At 41.3% G+C, this 22,851-nt stretch overlaps 1 protein-coding gene across 5 annotated transcripts in view; it reads left to right on the forward strand.

The window, feature by feature from the left end:
- The window catches only part of SLC8A1 (solute carrier family 8 member A1), a 477,484-nt gene that overhangs the window by 364,969 nt on the left and 89,664 nt on the right, over positions 1–22,851 (forward strand). For 4 of the 5 annotated variants that reach the window (XM_055399277.2, XM_088841524.1, XM_055399275.2 and 1 more), the window contains exons 4-6: positions 2,810–2,827; positions 11,939–12,069; positions 16,117–16,216. In XM_055399277.2, the coding sequence (XP_055255252.1) occupies positions 2,810–2,827; positions 11,939–12,069; positions 16,117–16,216 (249 nt within the window). Of the gene's footprint in view, positions 1–2,809; positions 2,828–2,940; positions 2,956–6,203; positions 6,273–11,938; positions 12,070–16,116; positions 16,217–22,851 lie in introns of all 5 variants that reach the window. The other variant, XM_088841525.1, reaches the window with a different exon arrangement.

Here is a 22,851-nt window from a genome sequence, read left to right on the forward strand (position 1 = left end):
CAAGTACTATACTTCCTCTCCTTTGAAGCTTTCGCAATTTCATTTCCCTTCCCCATTTCACAATGCACCGAGAAATGCCCCTTTTCTTCAGGAAATGCCAGTTCACCTTAATTGATACCAGATTTCAGAAATAATGGAAGAGAGTTCTCTAATTCAGAAAGGATGACATAAAAGAATAATTTCTGGGTTTAGTTTTTCACTACTCAGGAATCATTCAAAAACTTGGTTCCGGCTATTAAGCATCCCCTAATGTTAGCGGTGGACGCTACTGCATACGTATTAGTCACAGCAGTTGTGTCTCATGGTAAATAATAGGAAATTTCAGAAGAATTCAATCATTAGTCTTCCTTAGAGAAGCCAGTTTTCAAATAAAAACAGAACAAAGATCTTTAAAGAGTAGTATTCATTTTTGGATAGTATTATTCATATCATTAGATATGAAATTTAAAAGGTATAAAACCTATAGGCATATGAATTTTCTTTAGTAGAAAGGACATGATGATAGTTCATTAAGAACTTAACCCTTAATTAAGGCTGATTCTGCCTTATGCTTCAAGATCTCAATTCTTATTGAACTGACACATTTCTAACAAAATTTTTTCTAAAAATAAGAAACAGCACGAAATTAAAATTGTTTTTAAATTTTGTTTAACAACAAAATTTTAAAGCTGAATTTTATATCAGCTTTAAAAATAGTTTTTTTTTAAATTTTGAATTATTCTAAAGGCTTCCCATAACTACCCTCTAATAATGGCCATTTTAAAAGGAATGGTAAATTTAATATCTATAAAATGAACATAGTACATATTGATTGCATTCAAACAATTGATGAGAACAGTTTAAATTGCTAAATGACCACTTTGCAAGAAATATATACTTTTACATGTAAAGGAAAAGTCAAATACAAAAAACTAATTCATATATAGACCCAACATTTGTGGGAATTTAACTAATCTTGCTTTTATTAGAACATACTGGCCTCTGAGTCCATCAGAAAAACAAAGTTTTCCTGACTTAATCAGGATAAGTTCAAAAAGGTAACAGGAGCCTTTGGAATGATGGAGGAGGAGCACTGGGGACCTATTTTAATGCAGCTTATTTAATATGCTCCATAGACAGCAGGTGGAAGAAAAAGACACTTTAGAAAATTGTGCTGATTTCTTACAAAGATGGGATCAAAAATGCCTCATTAACATACAGGAAAAAGCACTTACTTCTAATTGTTTTCCTCCAAAGGATTGCCTTTTATCTCAAGGAAGAGCATCTTGGATACACAGCTCTTTCGATTGTCATTTTAGTAAAATATGCCTTCATATAAAAGCAAATTAAAATTCCTTGATAGTACTATCTGCTCTTGACACCCACCAAGTGGATCCATGTCATCATAAATAAAATGACTGATTTGTTTTTGAAAGTATCCTCTAATGCCACTACCATTAGAAAACTGGTCCTAAAGAAGTAATTGTAACATTCTCATCTGTAACTGTGGAAGTAATTTATTTGATACATTTAGGCAAGTAGATTTCACCAAAATAAAGTGCTGCAGTTACAGTCTGAGTTTAAAGCACATAGCCTGAAAGACAAAGGATGTATGTCCTCTCCCCTCACCACAAGCCTTCCCTCACTGACTTGTCAGTTTCCGTGAAATTATGTGTCCACAAGAAGTGATGTGGCTATCCAGTTAGAATGTGCAGAAGTCATAGATAAGGACACACAAATAAGCACTAATTCCTGGGCCTCAAGTTTTGAGGATTTAAAAAAACCTAAGCATTCCCTGATGACCAAAATATCATGCATATAGAACTTCCAGTGAGAGAACTTCACCTTGGGTCAAAATCTCCTTATCAGGAGGGATGGCCAAAATGAAATGTCTTAAGATGTTTTTTCCATTCATTGAAAGTTACATGAAAGGTACAATCCCTGAGATCCTGGATGATTTCAGACTTATGTCTGTTGAATTCACTAACTCCCAGGCAATTACTTCATGAGGAAGACTCACTCAAAGATTTAAGATTAACTTCATAAAATATTTCAGCTATATTTGGCAAACTAGATATATACACTGTGTGTAAACATATAATGGACATGTTTTCTTAAACAACAAGAAATGATACATAAAGTAAATTGTTTATATATACAATCAGTCATACCCATTTGCAGAAATTAGGGATTTTTTTTTTAAATACTCCCAATGCCACATTTACTTGGCATGCACCATTTAGTAGTAGCTCCCTACCACTATAATCAGACCTGCCTGGATTTCTTTCTGCTGATATTCCTCTTACTTTCATTATTCATCTGGTCTCTTATTCTGTGTTTGTCTTTGTCTGTTTCCTTCACAGCCCTGTTATTGAATGAGCTTGGTAAGCATTTCATTTCTTGCATTTCCTTTCCATTTTTCTAGGTTATTTTCTTTTTCTATCAGGTGCCACAGTAGCTTTCCGACTTATCCTTTATTTCTATTGATTTATTAACAAGATTGTTATTTAAAGTGATTGGCCTCATCATTCTGTGGACGTCAGATAGTTTGCATTCCACTTTGAGTTTAGTATTACCTTTTTTAAAAAAATCAGTGATTTTTTTAGGCATGCACAAGAATTAAATTTGTGCACTGAACATTATAACCTTAAAAGAATGATTAATGATTAAGTCATGAATTGATGTTTCCATAACTTTCTTAATTATAAATACAATTTGGCAAGTTTTGTACCTTGGATGGGTTGTCAGGTGGTCTGATGTCACTGGTATTTGTTATTTAGAGTGTAAATGAAATAAGTGGTAACATTTATTTATTTTTTTTCTTTTTTAGGTGGCTTCACAATAACAGGTATGAATTTTTTAAGTCTAATGAACCAAATTTTATTTTATACTATCTGTTCTCACCATGTGTTATTTACATTAAAAAAAATTATTTCCCATTTTTATTTCCTTTTAATGAAGGGAAATACCTGTATGGTAAGACAATTTTTTTAAATGTTCTTCATTTTCTCCCAGTTACCCTTAAATATCAAATGAGAACAGCATCTTACTTACCCTGAGTTAACCTTTAGCTGTGATACACGGTGTGCTCTTGCTGAGTTTACACATTTAATGTTTTACACATTAACAGTGTGTGTGTTGTGTTTATTTATGAGCAAATTTGTATGGAGAACCTGTAATTGGTCGTGTTTTGACATTGATCAGTTTACAGATGTTCACATAGTGCTGATAATGTGAGGGAACTCTGCTAGATGCTCCAGAGAGTACCAGAATAAATACAATGATTGCTAGTCTCAAGGAAGCATGGGAGTTGACATCCAAGCCAACTCCCTGGCCCAAGTTCAGGATTCTAATCATAGATGATGTCCTATTGGGAGAAGACAAAGCATGCCTTCGCTCTGCCCACCACACCCATCTGAGAAGTTTTAGCATTCTTAACATGGTAACAAGTAATATGTCTCCCACTTGAAGTGGATGACAAAGTGTTCTATAAAAAGCAGAGTGGGTTGCCATTTCCTTCTCCAGGGGAGCTTCCCAACCCAGGGATCGAACCCGGGTCTCCCACATTGCAGGCAGACGCTTTACCATCTGAGCCACCAGGGAAGCCCCTATGTATAGAAGGGAGATATTTCCTTACAGCATCCTCTCTTTTGACCTTAAATATTTTTGCACACTTTCAAAATCATCCATGTGGACTTAGAGAGGGAAGTAAATATCCTTTTAGTTTGTCTGAAGCTGCAGGTTGAAGATGTCTCTGAAGTCTGTTGTAATGGTTGTGGCATTTTCCAATACAATTATGTAGATATCAATAGTCTAATTATTTTTTATGAAGCAAGACAGTTAAAAATATTTAAAAAAGAAACATTTTCAAAAATTCTATTTGAAAATGTTATGGTGGGGGTTGGGGTTAACTTAAACCACCTGTAAACTCATGATCAAGAAGTTTCAACATGATTCTGTCAAAGTGGAACTTTCTGAATGCATCCAATTTCACATGGGCTATTGCTCTCCACTGCTTTCTCTCCAGACACGGTGTTTAATGACAAAATAATTCATAGGCTCTTGGAGACATAGAATTTGAAAAAGATAAAGATGTTCAACAGGGCAGGTGCTCACAGAGAATTTCTTAAACCTGATTCACCTGACTTTCTCCTAGGTCAAGTCTTCCTAGTTCTGCATTGCCAATGATGCTAGTTTTGAATCTGAAGGCAGGAATGTACATTTACTTTTAAAACTTTAATCTTTTCTTTTTCATCTTATCATTTACTGAAGTTTTTTTGGAAATATTCTGATTCAATCACCCAGTAAGTAAGTGATCCTTGTGTGCTTTGAAGAAGGTAGGAATAGTATAGTATCTACTGCTTGGCCCTATGCAGCCTGATGCAGAGACCTTAACAAAGTCTTTAGGGTAGATAGAATCTCTTGTTAAAATGTATCGATGTGTTTGGATATCTTCCTGTTTTATCATTGACTATGTCAGGATTTTGCTTTTAGGGGCTTCCTTCTGTATCACTTGAAGCATCTTTCTTTTTAGTAACTAATTAATAGTATCTAATTTTCTTTTCTCAGAAATTGTTCATATCAAGTTCTAGAATACCTGACTAATAATATCTAACATTTTCTGTCTTGGATATATTATGCATCCAAGAGGACAGATGTCTTTCAAAGGTTTTCTTAATTTTGTATACTTCATTAAGCTATTTCTTATGGTTCAGATTTTAATCTCTAATAGCAGTTATTCTGGTGTTACCATCTCTTCCCAAAACTTGCAACGATGCAGTTAAAATGAGAGAATTTGCAGAACCCTCTGAGGATCTCTACATTGGTTTGTTCCTCTCTTTACATGACCCTTCTTCTCTTGAATCAAGAATATCTCGGATCCACTCTCTAGAGATACCTCTGGGGAAAGTTCTAAAATGTAGGTCTCCACAGTGAAAAGCAGCTGTAAGCCCTGAAGAGCTTTCCTTTGAAGTCATTTTGAAGCTTTGAAGTCAAGGCTTTGAGACACAGGAGCAGTAGAGAAGAATTAATCTAGCTCTTGGACTTTGCCCGCAGGTTTATGCGGTCTTTGCAGCTGAGTGTGAAAATCTAAATTTAAATCAGGATATATGGAAATTGAAAAAGTCATTTGGTCCACAACCTAGTGTCTCTATTTCAGAAATGTCATTGGTTCAGTTCAGTTCAGTCGCTCAGTCTGGCTCAGTTTGCAAAGAGAGAGGCATGTTTGATTCCCAAAACAGGCAGCTAAAATTTCACTAATTAATTAAAAGTGCATAATAGTAAATATACCTCTTTAAAAGTTACTCTTCTAATCATATTATGCCTATCATATGACAGTTTTCATAAGGCACATGGCTTTCTAAGGAAGCCAAACTATGACAGTTCCAACAGTTAAACACACTTTAGACACTCTAGTACTTGGGTTAGAACAAATCCCCTTCAAGTTTGACTTCTCTTAACAGTTGAGAAAACTGAATCTGAAAGAAACACCTTGTCCAAGTATAGACAGCAAGCATATGGCAGAGTTTGCACAGAGTGTGAATCTTATGATTCCCAGGTCAGTTATGGGAACTCTGGGTAGAAACCAACAGCAAATGCATCTGTCAGTCAGATGCACCAGGGGTTTCATGAAAACCCTCAACTAGGTAATCCAGCCAGTCATGGTGACAATGGACAACCCTTGCAAAACCTGCCAGTGTATACAACCTTTTCCCCTTCAGACTGCCCAAGAGATAAATAAGCATTTTTTTTTATATATTATGTTACTTGATGCTCAAACAAACCTGTGATATAGACAGAACAGGCACTACTCTCTCCATGTTACATATGGGAAAGCTGGGAGAATGGCCTGCTCAAGGCCATGTTGTTGGCACCAGTAGACTCTAAAAGGAGCACCAAGCTCTTTCTGTAGTTTGGTGATGCCTCTGGAAGCAGGAACTTGAAGGACATGGTTAGTATGTCTCAGATGCCTGCAGGAGTGTGGCTGCATTCCTGCCTGTGGCATGTGTGCTTCATAGAAACACTCTGGCGTGGCTCCTAGAACACTTGCCCCATTGACCTGCTCTCTTCTGTGACCTACAGAACAGTGACCTCTGACCACTCAATCTTCAGACTAACATTGTGTGTGCTGTATGCCTTTGGGTGTGATGCTTACTAATTCCACAGAGTTCTGCTGGCAAACCAATACCATCCCTTCTGCTGACGTTTGCCTGTCCTTTTGCTAGGCCAGCCTGTCTTCAGGAAAGTTCATGCTAGAGAACATCCACTCCCCTCTACTATAATCACCATCGCAGGTACGCGTTTCCTCACGGGCCTTGAAAACCACAGTTAACCACCTTCAAGTGTTCTTCAGGTCTTTAGATATTAAAGCGACACAATTCAGCCTCTGTTCCCACTGAAATATTGCTGTACAATGCCATGGCTTCTCTGCAGTGGGAGGGGTGTCCTGGGTCAGCCACAAGACACCACCACAGCAGCCCAGGGTGGGAAGCATGGTGGAAGGGGCAGCATGGACCTATAAAGGGGACTCTTTGCAGAGGCCTCCCAAGTTTCAGTATATTCCAGATTTATTGCAAATCTTGCTTCTCAGGCATGGGTCTTTTATTCCAAGTATTACGAAGTATGTTTAAAAGCAAGCTGACTTTCTTCTCAGAGTCTGCCTTTCCTCCCTCCAGGCAACATGTTAGCCAAACACAAACAGATGACAGTGCATCTTTGGGATTTCTCCAGAGTGGAACATTGACATGGTGACTAAAGGATGACAGAAGTATCCCATATTGACTGTAGGATTAGAGTCCAGTTTGAGCTCCTCCCTTGTCACTGTGTCTCTGGATGAGGACACAGATACCCACTCTTTAGTTGTCACCATCACCCATCACTGGCCGTGATGTCAGAAGCACGCCTCAGTAGGACTTCCCTTGTTTCTTGCATCCCACACACCCACTTAATCATTATGCAGCCCTGACTGCAGAGTTGTTCCAGAATATTCCTCATGGAAATAAATTACGGGCCTCTTTAGGTTCTAATCAGAGAGGCCAGCCAGTTGCTGCAAACTGCCAGAAGATATCTGCTCTCAGATTTCTCCCCTACAGATGATTTTATCCCAGGATTATTTCCTGTCTTGTCAATACTGATTTTAACCATGGCTCTTCATTAAGCATTTGATCTTCAAGTTGCATTGTTTTTTAAGATCATGATGTTACATAATTTATTATCAAGTTCTCAGTAAAATAAACGGAGAAGGCAATGGCAAGCCACTCCAGTACTCTTGCCTGGAAAGTCCCGTGGATGGAGGAGCCTGGTAGGCTGCAGTCCCTGGGGTGGCTGGGGGTCGGACACGACTGGGCGACTTCACTTTCACTTTTCACTTTCACACATTGGAGAAGGAAATGGCAACCCACTCCAGTGTTCTTGCCTGGAAAATCCCAAGGAAGGGGGAGCCTGATGGGCTTCCGTCTATGGGGTCACACAGAGTCGGACACGACTGAAGTGACTTAGCAGCAGCAGAAGCAGTAAAATAAAGTGAGTTGAAAAATAGGTACAGGTATATGTACACATGGGGCTTCCCAGGTGGCGCTAGTGGTGAAATTCTGCCTACTAATGAAGGAGACATAAGACACGTGGGTTTGATCCCTGTGTTGGGAAGATCCCCTGGAGGAGGGCATGGCAACCGACTCTAGTATTCTTGCCTGGAGAATCCCCATGGACAGAAGGGCCTGGTGGGCTGTAGTCCATAGGGTCGCACAGAGTCGGACGCAACTGAAGCAACTTAGCACACAAGCATGCAAGCTTATGTACATATACAGATAGAGAGGGGGGAGAATTAAATAGAGAATTTCTTCTATCTGAGAAGCCAAACTAAAAGCACAGCATGTGCATAAAGAAGGAAATGAGACTGACTTGACCATATTAAAATGAACTGCATTTGATCCAACGCTCAAAGTGAAAAGAAACATAATAGTTGATCAAAATATGTGCTCTTACGCTATTTCCCTATTCAAGAAAAGCTATCTAAAGAGAAGACACTTAAAAAAAGTGCTTAGCTCTCCTCTTTGCCAGTTTCAAAAATCTGGATAATGAATGCTAATTTATCTGTATCATTAGAGCAGTAGGGCTAACTCAGTCATGTCTGACTCTTTGCAACCCCATGGACTGTAGACAGCCAGGCTCCTCTGTCCATGGGATTTTCCAGTCAAGAATACTAGAATGGGTTGCCATTCTCTTCTCCAGGGGATCTTCCCAATCCAGGAATTGAACCAAGGTCTCCTGCATTGCAGGTGGATTCTTTCCCAGCTGAGCTACCAGGGAAGCCCATCTGTATCATTATAGAGCAATAGAAGGATTTATCCAGCTACCATCTGTTACATATAAATATCTCCTAAGTGTTCATAACATTTATTAAGTGAAAATAGCCTTGACCCTATTATGACACTAAGCCTTTGTGCTTTGACTTCTTTCTGCCTGGAATACCATTCCCTCCTCTATTATAATACCTCCTATCCAGCCTTCCCACCACCTTCACCTGGTGAGCTTCTATACATGCTTCAAGGCAAATTTCAAGTATCTCCTCTCTCTCGAAGCTTTCCCTGATTCCCTGGGGCAGAGGGAAGCTGCTCCCTCACCCTGAATCTGCAGTCCTTAGCTTGTTGTAGTAGAAGTTGCCCGATCTATATGCCTCACTTCCCGCTGGACCATGAGTTCCTAGAAAAGGGAATGGGGTTGGAAGTCCTCAGTGTGCTGACATATGGTAAGAGTGTGATGACATGTGTGAAATGATTGAGTAGTCTTTCTATGCATAGAGCAAGTAAGAGACTTTTCTAACAATGAGTTGGACAGTCACATGACAAATACTTAATAGGCAGCTACTACTTCATACTGCTGCTGCTGCTGCTAAGTCACTTCAGTCGTGTCCGACTCTGTGTGACCCCATAGACGGCAGGCCACCAGGCTCCCCCATCCCTGGGATTCTCCAGGCAAGAACACTGGAGTGGGTTGCCATTTCCTTCTCCAATGCATGAAAGTGGAAAAGGAAAGTGAAGTCGCTCAGTCGTGTCTGACTCTTAGCGACCGCATGGACTGCATTCCACCAGGCTGCTCCATCCATGGGCTTTTCTAGGCAAGAGTACTGGAGTGGATTGCCATTGCCTTCTCCCTAATTTATACTACTACATCGTAATAGGCTCTGGGGGATGTGAGGGCAATCCAGAGAGCAATGAGACATATTGTTCTGTCTTGTTAAGTTTTTATGCAGGATATTTGTATGTAAATGTGGTTTTTGGAGAAGGAAATGGCAACCCACCCCAGTATTCTTGCCTGGAAAATCCCATGGACAGAGGATCCTGGCAGGCTACAGTCCATGTGGTCACAAAGAGTCAAAGACTACTTACTGACTAAATAACAACAACAACAAAAGGTAGTTTAAATACAAAAAGTAGTATATTAGAAGTGTCCATGTTTAATATATACACACAACAAATACTAAGAACTAATGTATAGTGGTCATTCCTAAGCAAGTCAGTTGAAGGATATTTCATGCAATAAGAGGTAAAGTTCTGAAAAGTAAGTAGGATTCAGCTAGATGAAAATGGGGAAGGTTTTCTAGATGGGTAGACAGTAGGATAAAGTGTGGCATTAAATTCAAGTCAAGTCTGGAAAAGAGTGTAGAAGAAAGTGATAGAAACAAGGTGCCCTGCTTTTCTTTAGTTTGAAATCCGTTAAGATATTCCTAAATTTTGGTCATTCTCATACCTCGTCTGCATTATTTCCTTTGGCTTCATACCAACTATACAGTTATGTACTTCATGCAATTTTTTGCCTCATGTTTTTACTTCATTAAATTCGTTTAAAGATTAAAAAAAACAAAACCAAGTCACTAACACTAATGGAAAGCTAGTATTTGTCATAAATACAAAATAAGGTTAAAAATTTTAGGATGAAAATAGTTTTTAACTTCCAGCTCTATGAAGTCCAGTGCTCTATGCCTGAGAAATGTTTTCTCTTTCCTAAAGGATAGAACAGAGAAGGCAGTGGCAAGCCACTCCAATACTGTTGCCTAGAAAATCCCATGGATGGAGGAGCCTGGTAGGCTGCAGTCTGTGGGGTCGCTGGGGGTCAGACGCGACTGAGCGACTTCACTTTCACTTTTCACTTTCACACATTGGGGAAGGAAATGGCAACCCACTCCAGTGTTCTTGCCTGGAGAATCCCAGGGATGGGGGAGCCTGGTGGGCTGCCGTCTATGGGGTCGCAAAGAGTCAGTCATGACTGAAGTGACTTAGCACCAGCAGCAAAGGACAGAAACCCTAATGTTAGGAAATAGTTACAGATGTAACAGCCCCAAGATAAGCATGTCTTCATCATCAGAAGGACTCAAAGATGATTAAAAATGGAATAACCTTTTTGCTCACTACATGATTTGATTTCATTTACTACCATGTCCATATGTTTAATGTCATGTTCCAAATCATTTCATTTCGCGAAATGCAGTTTAAAGTAATGCCACTGTATCACCTTTCTTCTGTAATTTCTCTATATTTTTCTACCTAAATCAACTTGAATCCCATTAAAAACAACTTCCCATTTGTAAATAAACTATTAAAAGAGAACATAGTAAATATTCTTCCCCTAATGTCTTGTAATTCAAATTAAAATCCAAGTGACACTTTCATATAAAATGCTAGCAGTGCTTCTAGCCCATCTGCTCCATAGGAACTGCCCTAGGAACTAGTTTTCTGCATCGTTTGCTGGCGCATCAGATGGAGCCACCATGGCAGGGTCCCTCAGCAGAGGGAAGCCATGTGTCTTTGGAGGGGAAGGGAGTTGTGAACTCCTGCAACAGCTGATGCCTAAATGCAAAAGGCAAGGAGTCTGGGCTACAAGTCCTTCCCACCCTGATCACTCCCCAGTCCACAGATTCCCATTGCAGGCAGTTTGCCTAGAAGGTTCTAGAAATGAGGGCATCAGGGCTGCAGTCTTTCTGTACCACCAAAACTAGATCCTTGTCAATGAGGTCCATTCATCTCAACTGTGAGCGGAAGTAGCCTGTCTTGTTCCACATCCTGGGGCTGAGTGATTATAGGAAGAGTGTTTGTCCTTCACATGTGCATGGCCTTTTCAGTCTGGGATTTATCCTAATGACCTTCACACAGAGAGGAACCAACTGTGAGCTTCCCCTCATTAATGGACTCTCAAGTCCATTAACATTTTCTTAGTACCCACTAGTTTCTCCTGGAGTGTAAACTACGTGGTAGTTCTGGAAATAATCATGCCCCATGGTGAGCAGTATTAACTCCCTGAAGGCCTCATGCTCCCTCTTTCTTGTTTCCTTTAAGATTAATGTGATCAAGGTCCTCCCAACCCATCAGCTTTGCACCAGAGAGAGACAGCCCTGGAGTACAGGCATCTTACTAAAATGTGGAATGCATGGATGCTTAGCTTAACTCACAGTAGAGACTCTTGGCAAATAAGAGGCTAAGATAAGAATTTCCCATCTATCATCTCTTTGCCCCTGGGGCATTTTTTGTTGCCTCTGAAAGTAGAGAGGAGGAGCCCGGATTCTTTCACCTGGCAGCTTTAATTGTGTTTCCTCTTCGTCATGTGCTAAAAGGATGTGTACAAACGGCCAGGTGAACCCGCATTCTAGGGAACACCTGGGTGATTCCCTCATCATAGACGCCGTATGGCAAAGTTTTCCCAGGGATGTGATCCTATCAGTTGCTTTTTCCTGATCTGCTCTTTGGCTGGTGGTTAGTTTGTGGGATGTTATGATCACTTGCTGTCGCAGTGATCACTGCCCCACATGACAGGCATCTGTCCAGTTCTCCTCTACCTGCAACATCACCCCAGGGACTTCCAGTAGGTCATCAGGACTTCCTTCCTTCTTGGTGTCCTTGTTTCAGGATCCAGGGATTTCCACATAAAATGGAGTCTATCCTCAATCTCTTGCCCTTCCCTTTCACAGATGAATATGATGACAAGCAGCCACTGACCAGCAAAGAGGAGGAAGAGAGGCGCATTGCGGAAATGGGGCGCCCCATTCTGGGAGAGCACACCAGACTGGAGGTGATCATTGAAGAATCCTACGAGTTCAAGGTATGCTTATCAGCACGGCCCACCAGGAAGGCCAGCCCCATCTCTGGACCCAGACAGTCCATAGTGTTGGTCTATGCTGTATGATCCATCCAGAGAGAGGAACCGGCCCACTGACGGAGAGACCATCAGAGCAGAAATGGAATTGGAGAGTTGGTAGGGGACCAACGGATCTTGTAAACTAAGCAGCATCAGAACCAGGGTCTGGGGTTCTGGTTCAGATCCTGATCACTAACAGGATCCAAGGTGCCCTAAAGGGAGGCTTTGTCCAAGAGGACAGCAAGGAGAGGCAAAGATGGGTTCTATGTGTGGAAGAAACCATGCTTTGTTTGAAAGAGCTAGTCAATCTAGTAGAATAAAACTGAGTCTTGTTTGGAGGGAGGTTGGTAAGCTCTCCCCATGGAACATGCGATCGGTCAGCTCTCGTGTATATATAGTCATCTTCTCAACATCCTAGGACACTTGAGTACAATCTGCAAGCTGAAGATAGAGTGCCTGTAAGCAGAGAGTTTGTCATCAGACAAAAAATTAGATTTCCAGTTCTCTAGATGAGAAAAGTCACTTTTCAGAAGTTAAGCAAATGGACTTTAGGGTGAGCTTAGGACTGTGAAACTTCCATCTGTTCTTAGCTGCTTACTGAGCCCGCATCCCAACTCCCATCCCATCTCACTCACATGGGCCTCCCTCCTAGAAGCCCCCAGTAGAGGTGCACCAGTGATCTTCAGTGGGATGTGAAAAGGTTTCCAGAACTCCACGCCAGAGCTCAGCAGCATTTTCCTCGCTTATTTTTGAAAAGCAGATTCTGCTTCTGTTTGGAAGACCAGAATGAAGAATCCAAAAGGGAAAATGAGGCCACCAACCTAGAAACCAGAGCCCTCCGGATTGTATCTGGAGTTTTCACGGTTGTGACTTCTTTGCCTTTTGATGGGCCTGTTCATTATTTTTTTTAATTTAGTTCACAAAGGAAGGTGCCTGATAGGAGATAGGTGGAAAGAAAAATTTCTTTGCAAATTAAAGTGGCATTCAAAAGATAAAAATGCAATTAAACTTCCCCCTTCAGGCCACCATGGATGTATCTGTTAACTCATCCTTTCAGCCATTCCCACAGAAAGAGCAGGATAAACATTGGGACAAGTGCTTTCTGGGCAGACCGCGACCATCAGAACCCACCCGGTGATTGATCTGAAACCTGGCCAGCTGCACGCACATGACTGGCATGTGCACATGTTCCCTGAGATTCCTGAGGCCTGTCCATGTTTGTGGACCGCTCTGTTCATGTATCCATCTTCACTCTTCCTCATGCACCCCCTTTTCACCTGGAATCAGAGCCTGGTGCCACTTGTGGCAGCAGAGACTCTACAGCCTGGCATTTCTGTAAACACTAGTTCCCCCATCCTCCCAGGACTTGCCTGGGAATTATTTTGTGCCCTCTCTCTCCTGGAACAACCCTGAGCTTTCCCCTTCCATGCACCCATGACTAGGAAGAACAATCACAGTCACTTCCTGTAGGAAGAATTGGGTTGGGTATGGCAGGGCACAGTCTTCTAGGCAGCAAAGCTTTCCTGGGTTCAAAGCTCTTTCTGGTAACCATACCAATGGTCCAAGCATTTGAAAGTCACCCAGCACTCTCTCCGTAAGTCTCGTTGTTTGCGATACTTATCTTTCTAGAGTAGCGTCCAGAGGACATGTCCTCCCATGTCCTCAAGAATTCAGTATGTTTACTATTAACTCTGAAGGGCACCTTGGGTTATGTTTCTGAAGTGCCTTCAAGTATTAATATTGATATCATTTTATTCTCTTAAGAATTTTTTTCTAGACTATAGCCGTTTTAAAGAACTTGTTCAGAGCCCTCAGAACTGCATTCAAGACCCAAATCTGGGGTCTCATCTAACAGTGTTGAAGTCTGCTTTGCCTACTGGGTTCTTATTTATTGTCTCCTGACATCATATTGGATTTTTCTAACACCCATGACTGAGGGTGAGGTTAAAACAATTGCTCACAGTCTAGTGCAGTGAAAAGCTAACAGTGGACATTTAGGAAATCTCCAGGCCAGTGTCATTGGGAATGCTCAAGTATAAAATTTCAAGTTCACCTTATTCTTTCATCTCCTCCTATAGATCAAGAGAGGGCATGTATGTAAATTTAGTCCTGGGAGGAACCCGGGCTATTTCATAGTCCCCTAGGGTTAACATGAACTAAAGTTTATGATCTTCCTGAGGTTTTACATATATATACATTTCAAGTTTAGTTTATCTTAAAACTTAACTCTTTAGAGACATTTATGAGGCAATTTTGTTTGAGGTATTTAACTGTTAGAGAAAATTCTCTTGTCAGTTATTCATCCCCCAGGTGATGGGATGGTTTTATTCTAAAACCAAAGCTGGTTTTAGAATAAAGAGGGTCCCTTTGGAAAGACCTGCCCCAAGTTTCCATCATATTTGGGAAAAGTCAAGGTCATTTCTTGTTACATTCTACAGAGAACTTTGAATCAGCATCAACCATGACACTTGGAGGACTTAATGAGCTTGGCTGAGTCGAGAGAAAAGTCAGAGGCTTGTCATGTGCTTCTAGTTACGGCAGTCCTGATGATGACAGCTATTATCAGGGGCACTAACAATTATAGATACAAAGCTGGAGGCCGAAAGGTCACCACCCTACAGAGAGACAACTGGCAAAGGGTGATGTTGAAAGTACAGAGTGGGCCAGTTGTACTTGACATTCTGATGTGGCTTTGGCCTTCTGGATGGAGCCTTCAGATCACGTTTTCCTTCCTCCTGATTAGCTGATAACATGCTCTCTTTCTCTCTCAAACCGTAGTCAATTCAGGGACACTGCCTTAAACATGTACAGGTTTTGACCTAAGACAAATGCTATGTGTTTTCTGCCTCTTTGCAATGAGTGGGAATTCGAGGAAGCTCTGACAGTAAGTGTGGGCATGTGGTAGACTAGTCGGGTGGTAGTCTCTCTGGGAAGAACGGCCTCAAGTCCCACAAGTGACCCTTCTCCTTGCAGTTGCTGTGATTTGTGGTAGTGCTTTGGGTGCATCTGCTTCCTTAGTTTTCTTGTGAATGCTTGGCTGCTCCTGTTGTTCCATGAACTGACATTTATGTGGAAAGCTAAGAGTACTAATTGTACAGAATCAAGCTTAAAAGTCTTAAAGAAAAGAAGTGACTCAGTATTAGCAGAGCAGTGGAAATTTTAGTGCAAGGTCATTGTAGTGTGCCATAAACCATGGGCCCCAACCTCCAGGATCTAATGCCTGATGATCTGAGATGGAGCTGATATAATAAAATTAGAAATAAATGCATGATAAATGTAATGTGCTTGAATCATCCCAAAACCATTCCCACCCCAGTCTATGGAAAAAAATTGTCTTCTACGAAACTGGTGCCAAAAAGGTTAGGGACTTCTGCCCTAAACTAAACAAATTGACCTTTTCTTGGCTTTTCTCATTTGCAACAGGAGTCAGGTGAGATGAATTCTCTAATAGCCACTAGTCTTACAAAACCAGGAGCCAAAGAAAAATCCATTTATTGATGATCAACAGCAGCAGTCTTGAGACTCTGCTGTTTGGCTGCATTTCATTGATCAACAAAAATATAGTAAGAATAGATTTTAATTTTGGAATCTCTCTGCCACTTCTGGATGTTCACTGATAGATAATGCTGAGCAGGGCATAGAGAAATTCAGATGCAGACGGCACACTCTAGATGAAGCCAAGAGAGAGGCAAGTTCATGAAGCATCCAAGAGGAAAGGGTGGACTTTGCAACATCCTCTATTCTGACCACTGAGGCTGTTCTTCCTTGGCCATTAGGCATTGAAGGAGGCTTGTATTGGCTACAAAGAAGTTTCCATTTCAGGATGTTTCCAAGTCAGGACTGTGCTTGTTTGCATAAACGTAACGGTGTTTGATGTCAATACTGTTGTTCTGAGCCTAACATCTGCTACCCTTTATATAACTCTGGGGTTTCAAAATCAACAAGGTCTGAGATTTCCTGAGGCCTTAACCAACCCAGCCATTATTATCTGATTCTTTTCAACCTTTCTAGAGTACCGTGGACAAACTGATTAAGAAGACAAACCTAGCCCTCGTGGTTGGGACAAACAGCTGGAGAGAGCAGTTCATCGAGGCGATCACTGTCAGTGCTGGTGAGTGCCTTTTTATGAATATTATGAATGATAATGTCATTCATTACAAGCTTACTTTTCTTGCCATAAACACTTGGTCTATGTCAAAGCACCAAAGATTCTCTGTGATGAAACTAAAAGAGAAATAAATGTATTTGTAGCATATATGCACATTTTGGGGACAAATTTAGACTTTATAGATGAAGTAAAAGTCTTCAAACAGAACTTCCTTCTCTGTCTGCATTGTGTCTTTCTCTCTGGAAATAGACAAGATAAATTTAAAGCCTTCACATCTCAAACTCGTGGATAGCCAATCACAGGGCTTTGTCTGGAAAATTTCCTGAGAGCAGGAGAAGTAGCCAAGTGTAGGTCAGAAAGGAAGCAGCAATATCATTGTTGGGGCAGGGTGACATGAAGACCCTTCACCGCCACCATCTGCATCATTTTAAACTCTCTTCAACAGCATTAAGTGTTTGCACTGGCTCTGGACATAAAAATAGAATCACATTCTGTTTCTTCCTGTACACGCAAAGTGCAGAGTTTTATTTAGGAAAATCCTGCAAAATGAAGTGTGCTGCAAACACAAGGAGCCAGACACCTGAGGAAATTAAATTCAGAAATATGTATCTGTCTCATGCATTGCCAAGCCTTGTCCATTCTCTGTGTGATTGTATAAAGGTGGAGGAAAGCCCCTTTCAGAGATTCAGGAAAGCACCACCATCATGGTTTTCAGTTCTTCTGCTGCATTTCCACTGGTTCTTTATCTTTCAAGATCCCTGCAGGCTCATCCTCTACTGCTGCAGTGAATGAACAAAACTAGAATTTTCTAGGTAGTGATTCCCGGACTGTAAAACATGGAAACAGCGTCACTAGCTAGCAGTTGGGTCATGACTTCTAACACAACCCCCTCTTTCCAATCTGCCAGAGAATAATTTGACAGATCTCCCAAATAGTGGGAACAGAGGGTGGTAAAGAAATGTTTGTGCCTGTTTATTAGTAGTACTGTTTATAACCACACTTCGGTTTCTTGCATTGGAGTCCGCAGTGGAAATATATGAACAGAAAATGAAGAGTAATTGCTTGAACTGAAGTGAAGTTGCTCAGTCGTGTCTAACTCTTTGAGACCCCATGGACTGTAGCCCACCAGGCTCCTCCATCCCTGGGATTCTCCAGGCAGGAATACTGGAGTGGGTTGCCATTTCCTTCTCCAGGAGATCTTCCCAACCCAGGGATCGAACCCGGGTCTCCTGTATTGCAGGCAGACGCTTTACCATCTGAGCCACCAGGGAGTTGCTTAGGGGGAGTAAATTTGAAATCTACACATAAATTCTAATGGAGGTGAGGGACTCCCTGTGTTATTCTCTTCGGACTGCTGTCACAAAATACCAGAGACTGGGTGGACTTGTAAACTACAGAAACTCATTTCTGGCGGTTCTCGAGGCTGAAAGCCCAGTGTGAGGGCCTGGCAGATTTGGTGCCTGGTGAGAGCCTGCATCCTGGTTCATGGCCAGCTGATTTCTCACTCTGTCCTCACATAGGAGAAGAGATGAGGGAGTGCTTCAGGGTCTCTCTTTTTAAAAAATTTACTGCGTTATAGTTGGTTTGCAATGTTGTATTAGTCTCAGGTATACAGCAAAATGATTCAATTATACACAATCATATATTCATTCTCTTTCAGATTCTTTTCTCATATAGGTTTCACAGATTTTGAATAAAGTTCTCTGTGCTACGCAGTAGGTCCTTGTCGGTTATCTTATTTATAGTAGTATATGTATATCAATCTCAAGTCCCAAGGGCATTAATCCTGTTGATGAGGACTTTAACCTGATGATTTTATCATCTTCCAAAGGCTGCAAATATACCATCATATCAGGAATTATGTTTCAACATATGAATTTGGGAGGGACATAAACATTCACTCTCTAGAACTCCCTCATTATGGTTTGAATTTTTTCTGTAAATCTAAGATTAGTATCTGAGGCATGGGAGTTATACTCCTTCTCAGAGAGAATACAAACTAAAAGGACAAAGATAACTTGTATAAGACACTGTTGACAAGGCCAGTGGTAGAAGATATTTTAAAGTAACCAAATTATTTTATGGGCTTTGACATATCAGAACTGAAGCATTAAAAGCAGCATAAGCCTTAATGGATCATTTCTAATAGTTTCCACATTTCCTTTGGCTGCAGATGTATGAGCATTCAAATGACGATCATGACCTGGCCTCGCTCATGCATTCTTTCGTTTTTCTGTATGTCAGTCATCGTTCTTGGTGCAAAGGGTATGACAGTGAATAAAACAGACAAATATTCCTGCCTGCATGAAGTTTACCTTCTAATGCAGGAGATAGCAGATAAGTACAATAAGCAAGAAGTCAAAGTGTATGTACAATGATGAGCTTATCATCAGAACAACAAAGCTGTGGAGGGGGATAAGAAGCTTGCCTGAGGGGCTACACTGAACAGTGTCCAAGAAGACACAGTCCATAGACTTGTCACTGATGAATTTGCTTTTCTAGCAGTGGGGTGGTTTTGTGTTGATTTATCGGCACATTTTTGTAACTTCCAGGGACCAAGGTAAACATTTTATGGCTGATCTATGGTAATGGAAAAGGGTGGTTTTAAACAGCAAAAGTGATTATGCTGCAAAGTTGTATTTTTGCTCCTGATCAGACTAGGTATACAGAGAAACAACTCTAAAGGTGCTAAGACTTTCTTACTTTAAAGGGGAAGATTTTGGTTTGACAGCCCTTTCTTATGTTGAATTAAATTCTCTTGAAATCTCATAAGGTCAGTATTATGACTGTCCTGACCTTTGGGAGGAAAAATCTGAGCCTCCGCAAGGCAACTTGGTTTTGGAAAGTAGCCCAGAGCCCTGACCTACCAAATACTAGTCCAATATGCTGTCCACAGGTCTTGAGAGAGAAATGTCAAAGCAAGGAAAAAACTCCTCCCCTCGGGCTCATGACTTCCCTTGGCATTGTCACCACTGCTGATACTCTTTTCGTCAGCACTTCGATGATGGGACTAAGTCCCCTCACATCCTTTGAAGAACTGTTGATGAATGAAATGCAAAACCCCTCAAGGATTCTTATTTGACATGTAATGTATTATGTTTAAGTTTCTAAATGTATGCTTGGGAACAAGACAAAAATTGCTTAGAAATTTGCAGGCTGCTGGGTAAAATTGACCTTCTTTACAATTTTGAGACAAAATATCAGAAAGGCAAACTGATAGTTTATAGGCATTAAATTACATCAAGGGCAGTTGGGAAGTTCAATAGTTGTCATTATGATTAAATTTAGGTCTCTAAAGAATGCTAATATTCTTGGGTTGTTAAACAGACAATAAAATTGGTAAAGCAACATTTCTTGACAACAGAATTTTGTTGAATTTTAAGATTTCATGGCTAAATAGTTGAGAATCAGAAAGAGTTGCCTTATTAAAAATGTTACATTGCTTTTAAACAGCTCTACTGAGAGGTTTTTTCCCATGCAATTTTCTGTGCAAAATTGAAACGATCTATCTTCCTAAACAAAAATAATAATTTCATAAATTGGATTTTGCTTCTGTTTCCCACTGATTATATTTAAATTAGTTTCAAGGTAACCCCCAGCAGTCTTTGGTTGCCCTATCTTCACTGAATTTCATAGCTCTGTTCCTAGACCTCCTAGGACCATAATGTTTCTGTAAACCAAGTTCTTTAAGTTAAATATTTGAAAAGTTAAAGGGCTCATTTGATTCTGGGGACTATGAGGGGATTATACAGTCATGTCCCTGAAGTTCTCCTTCTATCTTTCCCTGGATAGACTACCAGGAGTGGTGGCCTGCAGCACTGGGTGCCTATAAAAATCCTGGTGGCTCAGAGGTTAAAGCGTCTGCCTCCAATGCGGGAGACCCGGGTTCGATCCCTGGGTCGGGAAGATCCCCTGGAGAAGGAAGTGGTAACCCACTCCAGTATTCTTGCCTGGAGAATCCCATGGACGGAGAAGCCTGGTAGGCTACAGTCCACGGGGTCGCAGAGTCGGACACGACTGAGCGACAGAACAGAATGGAACGGGAAGACAAGTTGAGTACCAATAGGTGGTATGAGCTGTGCTGGCAGATGTATTTCTAAGAGAAGCCAGTATTCACTGTGTGTCCAGTTTGAATTTCCCCCAATGCCACCTTCTTCCTAGTGTGCAACCAAGACAGGAATGAAAGGTTGGCTTTAAGAAATCATGAACCAGCTGAGCTAGAAATGTGTCAGGAAGAGGTCAAAGGTTATTTGGGTAAAGAGAAGTGGAATGCCAGTGCCAATTCCATAGCCAGCACACTGCTGGGCTATAGTGAGGTGAAGGGCAGAGGGGTGACAAACCTGGCTTTGGAGTCAGATGCCTGTTTGTGTCCCAGACTTCCAACAACTTCCTGGATGACTCAAAAAAGATTGTTGTTGTTTACTCTCTCAGTCCTCTCTGACTCTTTTGCAACCCCATGGACTGTAGACTCCCAGGCTCCTCTATCCATGGGATTACCAAGGTAAGAATACTGGAGTGGGTTGCCAATTCCTTCTCCGGGAAATCTTCCCAACCCAGGGATCAAACCAGCATCTCCTGAAATGGCAGGTGGATTCTTTATCACTGAGCCACCCGGGAAACACTCTAGGCAGATTCAGTTGAGTTCAGTTCAGTCACTCAGTCGTGTCCGACTCTTTGCAATCCCATGAATCACAGCACGCCAGGCCTCCCTGTCCATCACCAACTCCCAGAGTTCACTCAACCTCATGTCCATCGAGTCGGTGATGCCATCCAGCCATCTCATCCTCTGTCGTCCCCTTCTCCTGCCCCCAATCCCTCCCAGCATCACAGTCTTTCCCAGTGAGTCAACTCTTCACATGAGGTGGCCAAAGTATTGGAGTTTCAGCTTTAGCATCAGTCCTTCCAATGAACACCCAGGACTGATCTCCTTTAGAATGGACTGGTTGGATCTCCTTGCAATCCAAGGGACTCTCAAGAGTCTTCTCCAGCACCACAGTTCAAAAGCATCAATTCTTCGGCACTCAGCTTTCTTCACAGTCCAACTCTCACATCCATACGTGACCACTGGAAGAACCATAGCCTTGACTAGATGGACCTTGGTTGGCAAAGTAATGTCTCTGCTTTTTAATATGCTATCTAGGTTGGTCATAATGTTCCTTCCAAGGAGTAAGTGACTTTTAATTTCATGGCTGCAGTCAGCATCTGCAGTGATTTTGGAGCCCAAAAAAATAAAGTCTGACACTGTTTCCACTGTTTCCCCATCTATTTCCCATGAAGTGATGGGACCAGATGCCATGATCTTAGTTTTCTGAATGTTGAGCTTTAAGCCAACTTTTTCACTCTCCTCTTTCACTTTCATCAAGAGGCTTTTGAGTTCCTCTTCACTTTCTGCCATAAGGGTGGTGTCATCTGCATATCTGAGGTTATTGATATTTCTCCCGGCAATCTTGATTCCAGCTTGTGCTTCTTCCAGCCCAGCGTTTCTCATGATGTACTCTGCATATCAGTTAAAGAAGCAGGGTGACAATATACAGGCTTAACGTACTCCTTTTTTTATTTGGAACCAGTCTCTTGTTCCATGTCCAGCTCTAACTTGCTTCCTGACCTGCATACAGGTTTCTCAAGAGGCAGGTCAGGTGGTCTGGTATTCAGTTTATTGGGATCCACACAGTCAAAGGCTTTGGCATAGTCAATAAAGCAGAAATAGATGTTTTTCTGGAACTCTCTTGCTTTCTCCATGATCCAGCAGATGTTGGCAATTTGATCTCTCGTTCCTCTGCCTTTTCTAAAACCAGCTTGAACATCTGGAAGTTCATGGTTCACGTATTGCTGAAGCCTGGCTTGGAGAATTTTGAGCATGACTTTACTAGTGTGTGAGATGAGTGCAATTGTGCAATAGTTTGAGCATTCTCTGGCTTTGCCTTTCTTTGGGATTGGAATGAAAACTGATCTTTTCCAATCCTGTAGCCACTGCTGAGTTTTCCAAATTTGCTGGCATATGAGTTCAGCACTTTCACAGCATCATCCTCAGGATTTGAAATAGCACAACTGGGATTCCATCACCTCCACTAGCTTTGTTCATAATGATGCTTCTTAAGGCCCACTTGACTTCACATTCCAAGATGTCTGGCTCTAGGTGATGATCACACCATTGTGATTATCTGGGTCATGAAGATCTTTTTTGTACAGTTCTTCTGTGTATTCTTGCCACCTCTTCTTAATATCTTCTGCTTCTGTTAGGTTCATACCATTTCTGTCCTTTATCGAGCCCATCTTTGCATGAAATGTTCCCTTGGTATCTCTAATTTTCTTGAAGAGATCTCTAGTCTTTCCTATTCTGTTGTTTTCCTCTATTTCTTTGCATTGATCACTGAAGAAGGCTTTCTTATCTCTCCTTGCTATTCTTTGGAATTCTGCATTCAGATGCTTATATCTTTCCTTTTCTCCTTTGCTTTTTGCTTCTCTTCTTTTCACAGCTATTTGTAAGGCCTCCTCAGACAGCCATTTTGCTTTTTTGCATTTCTTTTCCATGGGGATGGTCTTGGTCCCTGTCTCCTGTACAGTGTCACGAACCTCCGTCTATAGTTCATCACGCACTACATCTACCAGATCTAGTCCCTTAAATCTATTTCTCACGT

This window comes from Moschus berezovskii, chromosome 11 (assembly GCF_049115385.1).
Source record: "Moschus berezovskii isolate FMDL1 chromosome 11, NW_MosBer_1.0, whole genome shotgun sequence".
Lineage (NCBI taxonomy): Eukaryota > Metazoa > Chordata > Mammalia > Artiodactyla > Moschidae > Moschus > Moschus berezovskii.